Genomic DNA, 17615 nt, shown 5'->3' with positions numbered 1-17615 from the left:
AAGGAAGTTCCTCGTTAAATTCAAGCAATTCAGACAGAGATCAGCTAGCATTAATATACCTTTAAGACATACAGTTTGTTAACAGCCACGTAATTTGTGACTGCGGTAATCAGACAGCCAGTTCCACATGCAAGGCTTACAGAAGCAGCTGTATCCGATTGCTATTCTTGCTAATGAGAGGTATGTAAAAGATAAGAGACTCATCTTGTCATACCTTGCATTGTTCTACTTTATTTCCAGCTTCATCCATCTCTTCCTTAAGAGATTCTATTTTTGAAGGATGCACTTGAAAATTTGTTCCTGAAGTCTTGTGGGCTTGATTATACCTGTGGAAGAAAGGCTGCAGTCATTTGGTAAAAACTAGTACTAAACAAGAATCTGCATTTGGCTGCCTTGAAATTAGTTTCTTTTGACAGAAAACAAACCCGATAGTTCTGTCAGAAAACTTCTGAAACTAAGGAAGGTGCTCAAAATACACCATTTATGACACGCTGGCATAATTCACAAACAGCTAAACAACTATAAAAATCCACAAGAAATCCTGCATTCTCTAAAACCTCTAACAGGGGTGTATAACATGTTAGAACTACCAATCCCAGAAAATGCTACATAAATTATTACCACAGTTTAAGACCATTTAATGGGACCTAAGGGTAAGTTGAACAACCTAGGACCCTACCACTGAGATGGTTCAATATAATGCTGTAAAAGCACTTGGCACAGTCACAAAATTAGACTCCTATTCCTTATTTAAGTTGACAACTTAAGTGAACTGGAAAGAAGATGAGTTTTCAGCATTCTTCCAATTATATATAGGCATGTAAGAGCTCCAAAATCTTGATTCTGTTTGGATCTAGTAGTCATGAGTCCATTTTTTAATAACTTAAATGTAAGTTTGTCTTTTTTCAGCAAAGTATTAACATGCATACAGTAGCATTTCAGAAGCGAGTACCAGCATCAGATCAGATGCCATGAGACGCCAACAAGAAGTTGGCATGAATAGAAAAGGACCTTGTAATTAAAATTATTTCTTACCTTCCTCTTGCAGAATCCCAGTCCAACACCAGCTTTGCAAGCTGTTTCCTCTGCTTCTGAATGTTCGGGATCTCCGTCTAAAACGAGAATTTAAGGCTTACAATACACAATTTAAAAATAAATGTAATAAATTACATTTTGTAGATTTCATATCCGCTTTCCACCACTAATGCATGACCCCTTAAAACAGTTTTATTATTAGCACTGTGATAAACCATTTTTGCTAGTTTATACATAAATCCAGATTTATTTCTTCAGTCAGGCTGAAGTGACCTACCTCTGTTAGTAGACACAGTGGATCTAAAACTTCTCTTTCGATCTGCACTTCATGCTGAGAGAGCTCCATTGCCAGTTTATTCTCTGCATCACCACACGTATCTAGCATTTTCCTTTAAGAATTATAGGAAGTTGTAATGTGAGTTACTACTGACTAAAGAAGAAAGATTCAAAACAAAACAGTGGTGGCCCTTTGTTGTCTGCTATCCTTTTGGAAAGCTTTGTGTTGTATAAAGCAAGGCATTACTTAACGGCATAAAACCAAGATGCCCTATGTCATCATGGGCAAATTTGGGATAGGCAAGGAGTGTTATTAAACCTTTGTCTTTAAAATTCCTTAGCCATTACAACATTTTTGGAGGCTTTAAGTCATCTAGGTGATTATACTGGCCCTAAGGGCAGAGAAGTTAGTATTCATTTCAAAGCCCATCCTTCCATCTCACCAGATGCAGGAAAATTGCTCAATGCAGTATTTAATTTTTTCCTAAGCCTCTTTAATGTGAAAAAGTCTTAACACCATAATGTCAGGCAATCACGTATGCAGCAGTCTCAGGTTCCAAAACCATGATTTGACCTTTGTTTTAAGCTTGTTCTAAGGAAAAACCCTATTCTCTAAGATTTTTATCCATGTTTAAATCTCCTGCAACAGCTCACAAAAATGCACACAAAGGTTTTTAAGGTCATTCTCCACTGGCTCCATTAGAACTCTCATCAGCAACAAGGAAACACATTTGCTCTAGGAATTCAGCATATTGATGTTCATTTGTTTCAGCCACTTTCCTGTAAGTTGTAAATATGCACTTTGCCAGGATAAGGAAATTGGCATTATTTTAAACTAGAAGCCAGTAATGCAAAGTGGCATTATTTTAAGTCATTAATGCAAACCTGCAGAATGCAGTATTTACATTAAATTTTGAACTTTAAATGGAGATAATCACAAGGAGAAAAGCCACTTTCAAAAGCTTTTAAGATAGCAGAGAATCAGAATCCTCTCGAATACAATTCAGAGCAAGTCTAAAACTTGCCCTCAGAATCTTGAGTCATTACTCAAGAAGAAATGCTTGCTCACTTTTTCTCCCTTTAGATTAGAGAAGGCATCTAGAAATATTAGTTTCATTAGATTGAAAACAGCCTTTATGTACCCAAAGTCTCTAATTAGAGTCCTGCAGGCAATAAAATGACAGACTGCAACTTATATAGCCAAATACTTACCCCAACAGAGTTTCATCACTTAGCTGGAGAGATCCTTCTTGCATATTTTGAGCAAGAGCTGTTAGAGGAAGTTTTTTCTATGGAACAGAAGGAACAGTGCTTAGCTTAGCTCTATTCACCTTGTCCAGCTTTCCCAGTATATCCCCTCTAAGATTTTTCTCTTCTTCCATATGGTTTCTATTATACACATAGGCAGCTCATTCTTTGACTTTAAGAAAATGCCAAGTCACAAAAAGTTTCAAGCCTCAAGACTCCTGTTCTCAGATACTTTGAAAAGCACTTTCTTCTCAGTCTTAGTTGGAATGACTGGCCCAAAATGTCTTTGATAGTAGTTGAGATACAAGTAAACAGCTTTAACTTGAAATCTAAACAACCAGTTCTCTGCAGAGGTTCGTTCTGTGTGCCCCTGTTTTCAGGAAGTCTCTATTATTCAATAAAAGGAGAAAACTTGAATGTTAATTAATTCTGATTCTAACACTTTAAGAAAACCTACATACAGCTTTGCTAAAGAGGGGCAGAAATCAAATGTGTACAGAGAAATATTTACAGTTAATTGGAGATGTCAGTGCGCAAAGGTAATTCTAAATACGAGGAGCTTGATCAGAGTTGCAGAGTATCTTCTCTTCTTAGTCAGGTCTTATGAAAGCTGTAGGTACTCAGCACACTGCAGAAACAAGTGAGTGTCCTGACGCTACTAAGGTACTCCAAGGTCACGTTACTATATCCAGATGGGGAATTACAGCTAGTGTTTTACCAAATAATGTCAACATGTGAGATGATTTTACAGAGTTTTTCTTCTCTTGGATAATTTGAGGCATAGTAGCTGATCAGTATTTAGAAGGCCAGACCGTATTCAGACTAGTCTCAGAAGACAAGCCAAAGGGCAATTGTACTTACGTGTCTCTTATCAGGATCTGTACCATGCTGGGCTTGAAAACACGCAATTAATCGCTTCTGTGCAATGTGGCAAACAGATCTCACAGTGTCAAGACGTCTCTCGATCTAGTCGGCAGGAGGGGGAGAGAGGAGGAAGAGAAAACAAAACAAAAAACCAGAAGTTATTTTCCTGGCCTCAGCAGAAAAATCTTCCTCCTGTACCACACTTAGTTCTGGGTTGCATATTTCTCAAGTTCTACAGCTTACAAGAAGTTCAAATGCTTAGCAGAAGTGCCTGACAGCAAAAATGCTTGGAAATAGATTTAAATTCTTTTTTTCCCCTCAGTGGCATGGCAATTCAGTTGGAGCTCGCAATGTTCACGAGACTGGAGAGTGGAAGAGGGAGAAAAACATTACCCCTACTTTTTGTCTCAGCAAAAGGTTGATACTTGCCATCTGAGATGAATGGCACATGCGGATATCTAAGACACTAATTTAGGGAGAAAACTGTGGGAAAACTCTCATATTTTTTTCATTGTGACCTTGTGAAGTAGAAGGCTAAAGACATATTTGACCGCTCCTTTACACTGGGCCAAACCTACGTACTGCAAGCTTTCTATTGCGTTTCCTTCTCTGGCTGTTAAATGCAAGGACAAAGTTCCTACATGCTAAGCAAAACAGTATTTTCAGGGAGAGATTAATGGGATTCAGAAGGGATGTGGAATGAAAAAAATAGGCGTCAATGCACAAACAAGAATTCTGTTTATCACAGTATATTTGAAACATGGCTTCATACAGACTGTGAATATGACAAATATATACATTAATAAACTGTTCTTTTAAGGGATTTTAAGTAAGGAATTTGGACTATTTTATTTCAAAGAACACCAAAAGCAAACAAAGTGATGAGCACTGGGACAGAACTGCTTATGGCACCGAGCTCTCTATGCACAGCACCAAAAGAATGCTGTTTATCTGCATTTTGATGACTCACCAAGAATAAAAGGAGGCCCTTTGGAATGGCTTCTATTTAAAAAGCAAGGGAAAAAAAAGTTGATTTCATCTGTAGAAATAATCTGAACAGAATCCAGTTTTTGATACAGCTCTAAAATCACTCCTATTACATTTTCAGGAGGACAATAATTCTCTCCAGCTTTCCTATCAATCATAAATACAGATTAGCTGCCAGACTAGTAATTTTAGTGCTAAGTTATTATGCCCCTGCTAGCTACTGTTAAGGGCACCATACCTGCCATTTAAAGCAGGAGATACACTGTTGGTTTTTCCAGAACAGGCATACTGCTATGTCCTAATGAACACAAAATGCTATAAATTCTCATTTAGAATGTTACACATCCAGATAAGAATGACATGATTTTTCCTCCCAACAGGTTTATTTGGCACTACTACGATGGGATATGTATATCTCTAAAGTGGTTACAACTGGAAGGATGTAATTAGGTCCCAACAAAAGCAGCTAGTAAAAACTACGGCTACTAAAAGGGACAGCAGATCCAACAGAAGAGGAGCCTTCAGGGCTGGGTTGGGAGAAGTTGCGAGGAAGAAGATGCCGGTGGAGGGAGGCACAGACAGATGGGGACTTGGTGAGCATCAGCACAGAATCACTGCTGTTGGGCATGGGAGCCCTGTCCTGAACACACGAGCAAGTGCAGCACTGGGCTCGCCATTTCCTTCCAGAAGAGGGGAATGGCAGTTCTGCTACGCTGTAGCCTGGAGGAGCACCCAAAGCTGGGCCTTGGGGCTGTGCCGCCCAGCAGCAGCCTTTGCAAGTCCAAAGGGAAGGTGAAAGAACCAGTGTAGGAGGGCTGGAGAGTTGAAGGACCATGTAGGAAGACTGAAGTTTCACTGGCTACATGAGGCACTAAAGGAACTTAAAAGCTCTTGACAGCCACAAGATGAATCCAAGCTGAGGTGCTCAAAAAAGCTTAGTAAAAATCTATTATGGTAGAGTAAGGTGCAGAGAGACTGTCCAAGAAGGACTGCTCTGAAAGCACAAGGCATTGCCTTTTATTTACAGAGCATATATCAACAAGCTCAAAATTTAGTCCATTTCAAAAAAGTCCATATGAAGATATATGAACAAGAAGGTACTGTTTGCGGTCTACTGTTGCTGCTAAGATGATTTATTTCTGTTGTGTTATCTTCAAAATAAAATATCACCAACACATTCTAAACCATCCACTCTTTGTGAAAGCATTTATTCTTGCTTGGTCACGTAGTTAAGACTTCTTAAAATACTGAGCCTGTGCTCAGTATTTTTTCCACACCTGAAACATGGTGACATCCTGTAACTGAACTATCTTACAGATCCCAGCAGACTAACACAGCCCTTGTCAGCCATGCATGGTGGCTTACATTCCTTAGAAAGACTCTGGAGCACATATATTCCCAACAGCCTGAATGCCAAACTCAAAGGGCAGAAGACTGATAGGAGGAACATGACCCCAAAACCTCACGATAATATACTCTCCTCTCCGATCTGCTTTTTAGTTCAAAGATGTCAGGAAAACCATGAAGGACATTAATCTCCATTAAGCTACCTTTGAACTTAAAATGTGACCTACAGGCCTTGCTGTCTGTACCCACAGGGCATCTTCAGTGTACAAAACATCACACAATTGCTTTATTATACACTACAAGGGCATGCCAGAAAGTGGGTCTATTGTAGAAGCCCTTCCAGTACTGAATTATATTCCTTGTCTTCAGACAGGAACACATTTAACAGAGATACTTGAAATGGAGTATTACACTTCAGAAAACAGGAAAAAAGCTATGGCAATCCTATGTCAAAGCTTGAGCTAAATATAAAAAAGAACACTGTGAAACATGTTTATAAAGTGAACAGTACCACGCTTTTAAGCTCTTTAGTTAGATAAAAGCCTCCCTCCCCTCCACAAGCCCCCAAGAGCAAACAAACAAGTGAGTAAATTCTTCCACTTGGGTGTAGCCAGTCTGCTCTGTGCCTGGGAAAGCCTTGCTTGCAAAATTTTTTTGGCAACAAGCAGCAGTACTTTTGGCTTTCACTTCTTGTTACTATTTTGCAGCTAACCAAGAAAACAGATGAGCCCTCGAAGGCTATAAAGGTGTTTTAACATCCTTTATGCCATTTAATTGTACACATCTCTTTAGAAATTAAAAATAGTATTGTCAAACTGTTAAGATATTGACAGTTCACATAAAGCAGTCCTCTGAAAAGCTGGGTAAAATGTTTCAGGTCACCTCATTTCGCCATTACTCAAGATGATTTCATGCATTTGTGCTGAATTCAAGTTTTAATTCAATTTAATTCAATACATTCTCTCATCTTCTACTTTAATCTGAACAGCTGGAGAGATCTGAAATAAAAGTACTTGCACCATTTGTTTGGCTTCCATGTTTTGTATACAGGTCCTGAACTTAAGCATACTAAGATGCTTTGTAATCAATTTGAAATAACCATTACACTCGAGGTCCCGTGGAGCAGCTAGCCCGACTTCCCTTGCCAATTTACATTTTGCCTTTTTTTTTTTTTTTAAAGTCTTTCACAAAGTAACCAGGGGAAGAAAACTATGTAGAATAAATCTGTAATCAAATTTGTTCCATGTAATCAGTCAACCTTGTTAATCTAACAGTTGCAACTAAAATTCCACCACGAACGTAGTGTTTGATTAGATGGTATACTTTCAAAGAGATGACAAGTCTGCAAACAAATCAAATGTCAGTGTGACAATTTTGAGAACAAATACCACAAGCTGAACAAGAAGCATTTGTACATTTATTTAGAGCAATTCCAGACTTTCAGAAAAAATTGACATTATCTGTTAGCAAGCAGTTGGCATGTTTTTTGCCACTTCTCTTAAGGCCCAAGTTGACCTCTTCAAGAGAAACAGAAATGAAGACAGAAACCAGCTGTGCCTAATCACAGTTTCTTCCCAGCTCATCGTCCACCACCAGATGGACTGGCAAGTCATTAGCACTAAGGGTTCATAAGCTTAACAAGCTAGTTCATCTAATTAAAAGCAAAAATGCTTCCTCCTTCACTTTATCAAGCTACATGATCAGATTCAGAAACAGAAGTACCTGAGCTTTTCCCACTCAAATTTTATCACAGTTTTTTCATGTGCTGAGAAGTCAGCCAAAGACATCCTTGTTTTCACCCCTGTCATTTGCAGTATTTTTTTTCCCCCCACATTAGGTACTCCACTAAACTCAGAAGGCTCAAACTTCACATAGAGCATTTAAAAAAAAAATACATATTAACCATGTTACAATACCTGCAACAGGTCTTCACTGAGTACCTCCGTTTTCTCAGCCCTAAGGAGGAAAACAGACCATTGTCAGACTAATTAGCATGTTCAGGGTCAAAGATTGCTACAATGCTTTTGACAAAACTCATTCAGGTTCAAGTTATAAACCCATTATGGCCACTGCTGCAAACACCGCCATGTTCACGATGTCGCACATAGCGCTGGCTCCCGGCCCCGGCGTGAACATGGATGGCTTGCCCAGCACAGGGTGCTTGGGAAAGCCTGACATTCCCGGAATTCCCAGCCCACAGCACGAATCCACTGCACCAAGCTCAACTATATTGCAGACCGCACACAGTTTAACACAAAGCAAACCGGAATCCTGAGTAACTTCACTTGAATGCAAAGAAGTATTGAAGCAACTTGAATCTCACTCCATGTTGTTAATCAGGTAATGTTATCAACACACATGAATGTAAAGGAATATAAAGACATGAGAAAAGTAGGACAGCCAACTTCATCTTTTCATATTCTACCACTGCAGGGCTTTATCAATCAGCAATCAGTGGAAATGGTAGCCTGAACACCTTCCCTTAACCTTACATGCACACAACCTTCATCAGAAATATCTCCCATTACCTCATTGTGCTGACTTCCATAATACTAAAACAATAAAAAAAAATTATTATTTAAAAAGATCATCAGAAGTTAACAGTATTACCAGTAAAGGTCTACCCTCAATAGAAAAATGTCCGAATACTCACACATACTTCCAGACAAAAATGTTAACAGTTGTTGCAAACATACTCAAACCTTTACACATACAATTCCACACCTTTTCCCAATCACAATTTATACATAAACTTCAAATTGTTTAATGTTGACCCAGATTTGTTTGGTGTTGACTCATTTGCTATAACACTGCTTTACCCTACCTTTGCGGGATCTATAAAGATAAATTTAGTTCACCCGTGATCTCTTCTACTTGGCTGTTCACCATGACTACAGGCCTATTGCTATAAAGGACTTGGAGGTACTCCACTGCCCTATTTTCCTGTTCAGAGAGTTTCCCCTGCTGCTGTCAGAGTTCCTCATCTACTACACCGACTTCCTTCTGATCCTACAATCTGTTTAATAACCTACCACAAGACCGGTCATGCACAAAAAGTTCACTTGCTTGATCAAGCTTCATCAGCTGAACTTGTGAAATGCCTCCAAAGACAAGATTCATTCACTTTAAAGGGGTTTGTTTGTTTTTTAAGGCATTTGACTTCAATTTCATGGCACATTATCTGCTTGAACTATTTGTAAACCGTAAGTGTTTAATAATTAAATATGAGAATACAGTAATGCTCAAAACCTCAACAAGACTAAGACAAAAGCCACTTAAATACTTTGACAGGAACATAAACTGCAAGCATTGTAATATTTATTTGTTTAGGAAAACACATACAAGATAGATAAACTTTTCTTCCACACAAACAGAAATACTGTCTGATCGAAATGGTACCCTGTTAGAGGGCAATTATTTGGGTTTTTTTTGGTTTTTTTTTTCCCAGTGGTTTTTTTTGTGGTTTTTTTTTTTTTGAGGGGGGTGGTGAGTGGGGTTTTTTTGGGTTTGGTTTTTTGGGGGTTTTGTTTGTTTGTTTGTTTTTGGGTGGTTTGGGTTTTGGTTTTTTTTGTTTTTTTGGTTTTTTTGAGTCTTGCAAAATCACACCAGAAATTACATGGAAGAACAACAGTGTAAGAATACTCCAGTTATAGCGGCACATTCTTAACCAGATTTTAATCTAATCTGAAGTGGCAACTACTACACACATCAGCTAACTGATCTGATAGAAACATACAGAGCTACTAAATATTTCTGTGGGAACATAGTGCTGTGCATGATAATGGTATTACACAAAATTCTCAAGCAGCCAGAGTTTTCTGTCCTTTAACAGACTGTGTAAGAGATGAGCCATCTCTATTTCTAAAACTGAATTTGATACTGTACATGCCTTTCATGAGGAAGGGCCGATGAAGGGGCTGTATTTACCACGGCTAACATGGCCTTTGGTTTCAAACACCATTTTCTTCTCAGTCCTGTTTTCCACAGGTGAATGGACGCCTTTCACGAAGTTAAATTTTACCCACCTTTAAGAAAGAGTGTATGGCACAGAGTGTATACGATGCTACCAAATTGCATACCGCTTTAGCTTTGTACCTCACCTAGACGCATCTTAACACCTTAAATACCAAGTCAGCCTAAGCAATGCATATGAAAAGGCACCAATTCAAATACCTGTCGGGTAAAATCCCGTCCTGATCGAGGCGGCACACTGTACGCCAGGATCGACAGACTGAAGATGAAGGAGTGCAGCCCTGAGAAGGAGGCAGGCTGAGCAGACTGCATTTACCTGCCATAAGCTCGCTAAACAATACAGTTCAAGGTGTCTTCTGCAAAAACACAGACTTCTTTCAACAACAGATGCAGCTGTTTATAAATAAAACGGCCTACAGGAAATGATTTAATTTTGATAGTTAAGAATAGCTACTTGCATTTCCAACCCTGTTAAGATTTTCTAGTTAAAGCAATCAGCATTTAACAAAAAATTAGCACGGCAGTTTACTAGAGCTCCAGCAGCTGGCCTGCTAGCCTTCACATATATCCCAGTCTCAGTTTCCTTCTTTTGCCTAGAAATCTGTTTAAGAGAAAATGCAACTGGTTTCTACATCTACATTATGCAACTGGAGCTTGCACTGACTCCCCCTGTGTCTCTCTCTCCTCCTTAATTTGGCTCAGAGTAAGAGAAAGTTAGATTAGACGAAGGCGTTTCAGCAGTTCATTCACCCTGGAGGCTGACACACATATCGACGTGATACGAAACAGACACCACAGAAGTGGAGATCTGACATACCAGAAGAGAACACATAACCTTAACCCAACCGGCAGTTTTAGGAAATAAAACAGCCACCTCAAGTGGCATAATTCAAGACAACTTTAAGAACATTTAGAGTACTTATAACTGGATATGTACACACCATTAAAACCACTGAACTGCTGATAATCACAAGAATAGTGATTGACTGAGAGTTCACAGATTTTTTCCCACCCATGCAGCAATAATGAAATTAGAATCATAGAATAGTTTGGGTTGGAAGGGACCTCTGAAGGTCATCTAGTCCAACCCCCCTGCCGTGGGCAGGGACATCTTCAACTAGACCAGGTTGCTCAGAGCCCCATCCAACCTGACCTTGAATGTTTCCAGGGATGGGGCATCCACCACCTCTCTGGGCAACCTGGGCCAGTGCTTCACCACCCTCAGTGTAAAAAATTTCTTCCTTATATCTAGTCTATATCTTCTATTACTAGAAATCTTCTATTACTAGAAGATTTTGTAAATTCACTCTTACCTATTGGGAATCACGAAATGTATTTTATAGGAATTATTTTTAGAGGAAACAATGTTCTTTCTAATACTATTCCATATTTGTGTTCAACAGAACCTTTCATTATACTACTATGAAGTTACTGGATGCTTTTGAACGGCTTTAGCCATAACATTAATTTAAAACCATCAAACAGTATAGAACTTCCATATAACTTTAGATTTATCAAAAGTATAATTTCTCCTTCCCCTCCTTTTTCCTAGGAAATTATATTTGAGTGAAAAGCAAAGACAGCTCAGTAACGTGCTAGCAGAAGTTTGCTTCCATTTAAAATATGGTTACCGGCAGACTATATATCATTATATGAAGTGCAAAACAATTTTCATATATTTATCTTAAACGTTTTTTGTACACCTAACTGGTTTATCAAGGATTTAAAGTCACAACTTGAAAATCCAGATCTCCTCCTCTGAAGTCAGGGATGTTTTCCCCAGTCATCGGTGGCAGCAGGACAGCATCCCCAGGCCAGCACCGATTTTAAAAAGCCACTGATGATGATGTCACGTTCGGAAATGCAAAAGGGAAGACCTCACCCTTCCTGCAGGCCCACATTCCACCTTTAATAAGGAAGCCAAGAAAGAGCCACTAAATAATATTGTTTTTCACTGACCACAACCATGAAACAGAAAAGGCAACCTTGTGATAGCAGCACAGCCTATCTCCTCACTGAGCAGGGAAAAAGCAAAGCACCAAAGGTACTTCTGTCTCCCTCTGAATAACAGGTACTACTAGCTTAAAGTTTACATCTAACTGCAGCTTCGTGGGATGCCAATTCCTTCTGCCGACTAAGAGAATTAGCAAATTTATAGAAAATAAGAGAATCTCTTTTTCACTGGTACTTAAAAGTTCTGTTCTTATCCCTTGTTAGGTCTTACTTGTATCTTATCTAGTCAGTAGCATGAAGTGATGAAGAAATCCTTCTGGAATCAAGAACCAATTAAGAATTGGAACATTTAGTTGCAGAGAGCGTTCCCAAGGGCTCTATCAAGCCCAGCAGTGCTGGTAGCTGGCCTCCAGCCTGGAGACCCTACACTGTAAGCCTCCCCCACGAGATACCATGAACACAGCCCATCCCAAACTGAGACTACGAAGCCCAGACTACAGCAGCTATGGCTGTTTACATTCCCAGCAGCTAAACTCAATACGGTCCCAACAGTTAATTCTCAGTTGCAAAACAAGGTCCCTCCAAGCCATTACTAATGGGGAAAGCACGCCCTGCCGTCCGAGCCCCTCCCGCGCGCTGGGGGCCCCAAACATGCCGGTTTGTGACGGAGCTGTTTGTGCAGGAGCCATCCCCGCGCTTCTGAACGGCGGGATCTGCCGGCACGTGGCAGGGAAACAGGGACCTGCCCAGCCCGGAGCCTCCCGACACCTCTGGCGACAGAGGTGGTGTTTGTGCGAGACGGGAAAGAGCACAGCACGAGCAGCAGCCTGGGGGACGCCGCACTCGGCGCACAGGGCTCGGCATCACACCCTACCGCAGCAGCGGCGCGCAGGCTGTTCAGCTGCCTAACATAAAATAGCTGCTAGACTAGCAGCAGGAACGGAGCTGGTCCCCCGGGGAAAGGAAAGTTTCTGAGAACTGAAGGTGAGGTTTTTCTGCTACAAACCTAGGCTGGGTACCTGTGATGCCAGAACCTTTACATGAATCAATTAGTACAAAGTTTTTCAATTAAAATTCAGCAGTGCATTTTACAAGACTGATTTTAAAAACAAAACCGAACAATCATTTGTTACAGCTATAATCACCCCCTTAACAAACAGAGAGGATAAAACTACTGAACTCTGTAAAAACAGTACTTTCAAACTGCTTTTCACGCTGAGTTAGCCCAACATCCTGCCCACTGTGCAGAGCTCCGTGAGCTGCTGTCGGTGGCAGCAGCTGCAAAAGCAGCTCTTCGTTTCTTCACTTTCCCTCTCCTGCGCTGATACAACAATTCGTTCAGCCGGGCTGTAAGCCAGCTCGGGCAGCCAAGCTGACCGAAAATAATCTGACAGAAACAGCTACTTTTCAGCCAAATCAGCTCCCCAAATTCACCCTTCAGACAAATAACCTTGCTGACACAGCTCTGGGGTGGGAACAGGTAGCAAAGAGCAGGTTAGGCCGAGTATGGCTCAGTTGGTGAATGTCAGATTCTTCAAAGACAGCCAAAAAACCTGAGCAGAGCTGGCTTTTCACTTTCTGATACCGCAACACTGAGAAACTAATTTTCAACAAATTTTTTGTTGCCAAATTGATTCTTCTAAATCAATTTGCCAAAATTTTGCCAAAAACCAAAGAATTTTTGTTTTCTTTTTAAGCCAGCACATAGTGTACTTAACATGAAATATGTCATGCCACATAAATGCTGGTGCCATTTTCTGTTTGGGGATGGCATGGCCAGAAGTAATTGCCTTAACTCACGCCAAGCAAAAAACCAAGAGGTTTGGGAGTGGAAAGACTGTATTTTTTATTCTAAACACGTTAATTACAATACCTTATCTTGCTGTGACATTTTAAAAACGTATTGCATGTGCCCCCAATTGGCCTCCTCTCTAAGTGTTTTATAGTATCATTCATTTTATTTCTTTCCTTCTTTCCAGAAAGGCCCTTCAGCACAGCCTGAAACACAGCGCAGCATGCAGGGCTCTGCTGCAGCTTACTGCCTGGCTCAGCTGTGAGCAGGGTGGGCAGAACAGCTCTCTACCCCACAGGTTTAAAACTGCCCCACTCACTTTTTCATTTTACAGTTCCTTCACACTTCCAGGCCAGAAGTCTTCTCTGTACATCTGGAAACAGCAGATGAGAATTCCTGAGATAAAAGTGTTTATATTCCACGGGGAAAGAATTTACATTGCCATGTATAAAATCGAAAGGCTCTCTGTTAAACCAGCACTGGAGATTTAAAAAAAAAAAAAAAAAGCAGCTTCATCTAAACAATATTTGAGATCACACTGGCTTCACAGCAGGGTCCTGTCCACCACCAGGGCATCAGTCCTGACCCAGGGGCTGATCTCCAAAGCAGGTCAAAGCCACAAAGCCAGTAGAAATTTACACCCCTGAAAGGGTAACAAGGAAGGAACATGAGCAGACCTGACACGAAGAGCCATAAAAACTTGGACATTCACAACAGTACAAGTGACTCAGTTCAAATGTCAAAGTGGAAACAGAAACCTTGACTCACGCACTGCGGATGGGAGGTGGAGCTGGCGGTAGGTGATGCCACGGGAGGGCAGTTTGCTTCATGACGAAACAACAAGTCCGCGTTCCTGAAGTCTGGAAAGATTTCAGCGGAAGCAAGGAGACATCCACCCGCAACATGAGACAAAATTAAAGCTAGCCCTCCCTGCTGTTTGATTTTCCTTAAACAAAGCATTTGTTTGTTACCAAGAGTAACCAGATTAGCTTTGCTGGCGAGTTAACACTTCAGAGCACCTTTGCCGGGCGCTGGGCTGGCAGCACATTCTGCCTGCTTTCCACATACAATAGGCAGGATTTGCTGCCAGGAAAAATGAAAGAATCAGCAGCTCTGTTCCAAAACAAGGAATCCAGAATTAGATGACAATTTCCCTTCTAAAAGGTTTGCTTTTTTAACACCCACTAAGACAGACTTCATAGAAAACATGACTTAAAGGATTACACCAGCTGACTTTTACCCATTCGACCCTGTGCTAAATTCCAGCAAGAGGCTTCCCTTTTAAGCTGGGTGAACCCTATATTTTATAATCTAAGTATATGGAACCTAATTAGTAAACACATCAAATCATTTTAAAACTAAATGAAAATTTCAATCAGGGGAAAGAGCTGAAACAGCTGTACAAGACCAGAGACAAACTCAATGATGCCTTTTCAATAAGGATGCAGGAGAAGTGACTCCCGAGTGCCATTTACCGTACACTTAAAGTGATTGCTGCAGTCAGAATCCAAATGTGAAGTACATCATTGTTTATGGCAGTATCTTCCTTAATTTTTACTTGGTTTTGACTTCAAGAAATCAAGGTGATGCAGGGAACCTCTTGTTTTCCAGCTCAGAAGAACCTGACAAGGTTTTCCCTGCTCCTTCCTCCTCCCGGGCAGCCAGGCTCACACAAAGGCTCCTTACCTGAACTAGAATTTAAAATACAGGTTGTAACATACACATTTCTCATTCCCCATATTCTACCCAGATTCTGCATTTCTATATGCTTTTCAGAAGCAGAGATCTTTAACACATTAAAGGATCTTTCTGTGCAATTGGAAAGCAAAAATCCTACAATTGTGGCCTTCATAAACGCATATATTAAAGGTCACTTTTCAAAACCACTTTATTACGAAGGATTTATTTTGCTTCCTTTGGCAGCCTGTGGCAATACTCGGCTTTGTGGATATACTGTAGGAGTTTGGTTTCACCTGCACAGCATTTTGAAGACAAGCCAGAGCAGAAACATGTTTGGCCAAGTACATTTCTCACCACAGAAACCAAGTTCATTATGTCACACAAGCCCCAGATTAATCCCGTTTCGACTCTGCACCATAAAAACCCCCAGCACTCACACTGAAAGTAAAGTGACGAACTGGGATCCTCAGTGCGGTTGAATTTAAAAAAAAAAAAAACTAGCATGACCCAAGGTAAGTATCAATATGCTGAGAGTTATTTTTGAACATTTTAAAATCATGTCAGAACGACTGTCAGGTGATAGTCACCATTTTCAATATCTACTTAGTATTTAGTGAACACTGCTTACAACCAGTCACCAGTAAGACTTCAAGTTTGCCTACTATCCCTGTTTTTTCACTCAAATTAACAATGTAAACTTCTGCACAAGTATTAAAATTGCTTTCATCGTAGATCTGGTGACCACGGATGCTTTAGTGGCAGAAATCACACCAAAGGCTGCTGTGTCGGAGGAGATAACCCACCAGCTCACTTCCTATGGAAGGCCCTTGGCACAGAACCAGTTTTCAAACTAAAGTGATGCTCAGGTCATGAATTTTGACCCATGCAGGAAGTGCTTTTAAAAAACAGTGCATCACCTCCAAGGCACCAAAATATTTCATTATTCGAGATCTTTATCTTCAGAACCCCAGGACTGCAAAACTACAGTTCAGCCTTCAATAAACGGATGAAGATTTCTGCTCCTTTGTCTTCCTTTCTCCATTGAGTTCCTCCATCAAACTTCGCTTGGTCACTCAATCTAAAAGCTGCAACTTTGATCTCTTCTATAATCGCAGCCATCCGATGTTGAAGAATGAAGCCTGCCCGCTCTAATTAAAGGCAGACCAGGCTTTAGAAAGATAATCATCTTGGAAAGAAAGCAGACTGTTCCTTTGCAGTTGCAGGGAAACCCATGACAGACTGTTCGCATTAGGGGATCTGAAATTCCTTCGTAAGTGAAATGGATCCAAGGCTCCTCTCCCAAGCGACGCAGTAAATTTAGCTATTTAGAACAACCGCGGCTCAAGCCAAATCCTATTTTAGGGCCACTCTCGGAGGTACAGTCACTGCAGCGAGGCCCTGCACTGCCCTTCAGAACTCCAACCCCCTCCTTGTAAAATATACGTTTGTAGTATCAAATATTGAGAATTAAACCAAATATGGTGCAGTTTGAGAAGAAAATACTGTTCAAACAGTTAAGTCTATGTAACAAATCCAGGTAGATAATTTTGAGCCACATGCACTACAAATTAGAGATGAATGTAAATTGAACTTTCTAGATAGTAAAATACAATTGTGGTTTAAATGCAAAACCAGATTTAAGGCAATTTTGTTTGATGGAGGAAGCAATGTTTCAGTGAGGAGTCTTTGATGAGTCTGATAGCTTTTAAACTTCTGGATACAAATAAAAATTTACAATTAAGTCCTTCCAGCTGACTACTGTCCCAGCAAATCAAATACTGCTAACCTACTATTTCATACGATGAACAGTTTTAGCTAGTAAAGCTCTCCCTGTGTTCTTTTCCACTTTCAAAAAAACCAAACCTCCACTCACAGCGTATGTTAGGCCAATATAACAAAGTGTGGCTTCTTTTAAAAAAGTGCTTTTGATTTGTGAAAGTATTAATACCTTCAGAAGGAAATGCAAAGCACTGCTGTAGGGGATTAAAATTCTAAATGCTTAAATCCAGTCAGGGTGAAATCTACCAGCGGTCATGTTTTTTCCAAAGAACTGCTATGTCAAGCTGTCACAAATCAGTGATTAAAAAAAAAAAGTAATCTGAGACAAAGCTAAGCTACACAAGAAACTTTCTAAACCTATCAAATCATAATGTATTTTCTATGCCTTGCTTTCTCCCCTTTAAGTATTACAATATACATTTCTCATGCTAAGTGCACTCTACTTAATGTTACTACAGAACTTGAACTTTCCAAACATGTCAGTTAATATAATTTATGAAAAAAGGTGTACAAACACTCTTACACAATATCTTGGTAAAGAACTGTTTTTAATATTTAACTGCCCAGTATTTATTTACATTAAAAAGTTTATTTTCACACAAGGCCCTTCCCTCCTCCAAGCAAGCAACAACCTTTTCTTCTACTTATGTAGAGTAATTTTATCTAAAGTTAGCTGGGCACT

General features: G+C 40.1%; 1 protein-coding gene across 5 annotated transcripts in view; it reads right to left on the bottom strand.

The window, feature by feature from the left end:
- ARHGAP17 (Rho GTPase activating protein 17) overlaps positions 1-17615 on the bottom strand; it is a 49002-nt gene that overhangs the window by 17529 nt on the left and 13858 nt on the right. For all 5 annotated transcript variants that reach the window (XM_076351414.1, XM_076351418.1, XM_076351415.1 and 2 more), the window contains exons 2-7: positions 7674-7713; positions 3421-3525; positions 2524-2600; positions 1313-1424; positions 1036-1112; positions 215-326 (exon numbers count right to left, since the gene is read on the bottom strand). In XM_076351414.1, the coding sequence (XP_076207529.1) occupies positions 215-326; positions 1036-1112; positions 1313-1424; positions 2524-2600; positions 3421-3525; positions 7674-7713 (523 nt within the window). The remainder of the gene's footprint in view (positions 1-214; positions 327-1035; positions 1113-1312; positions 1425-2523; positions 2601-3420; positions 3526-7673; positions 7714-17615) is intronic.

Source organism: Aptenodytes patagonicus, chromosome 13 (assembly GCF_965638725.1).
Source record: "Aptenodytes patagonicus chromosome 13, bAptPat1.pri.cur, whole genome shotgun sequence".
Classification (NCBI taxonomy): Eukaryota; Metazoa; Chordata; class Aves; order Sphenisciformes; family Spheniscidae; genus Aptenodytes; species Aptenodytes patagonicus.
This window is presented reverse-complemented; position numbering and strand designations above follow the sequence as displayed.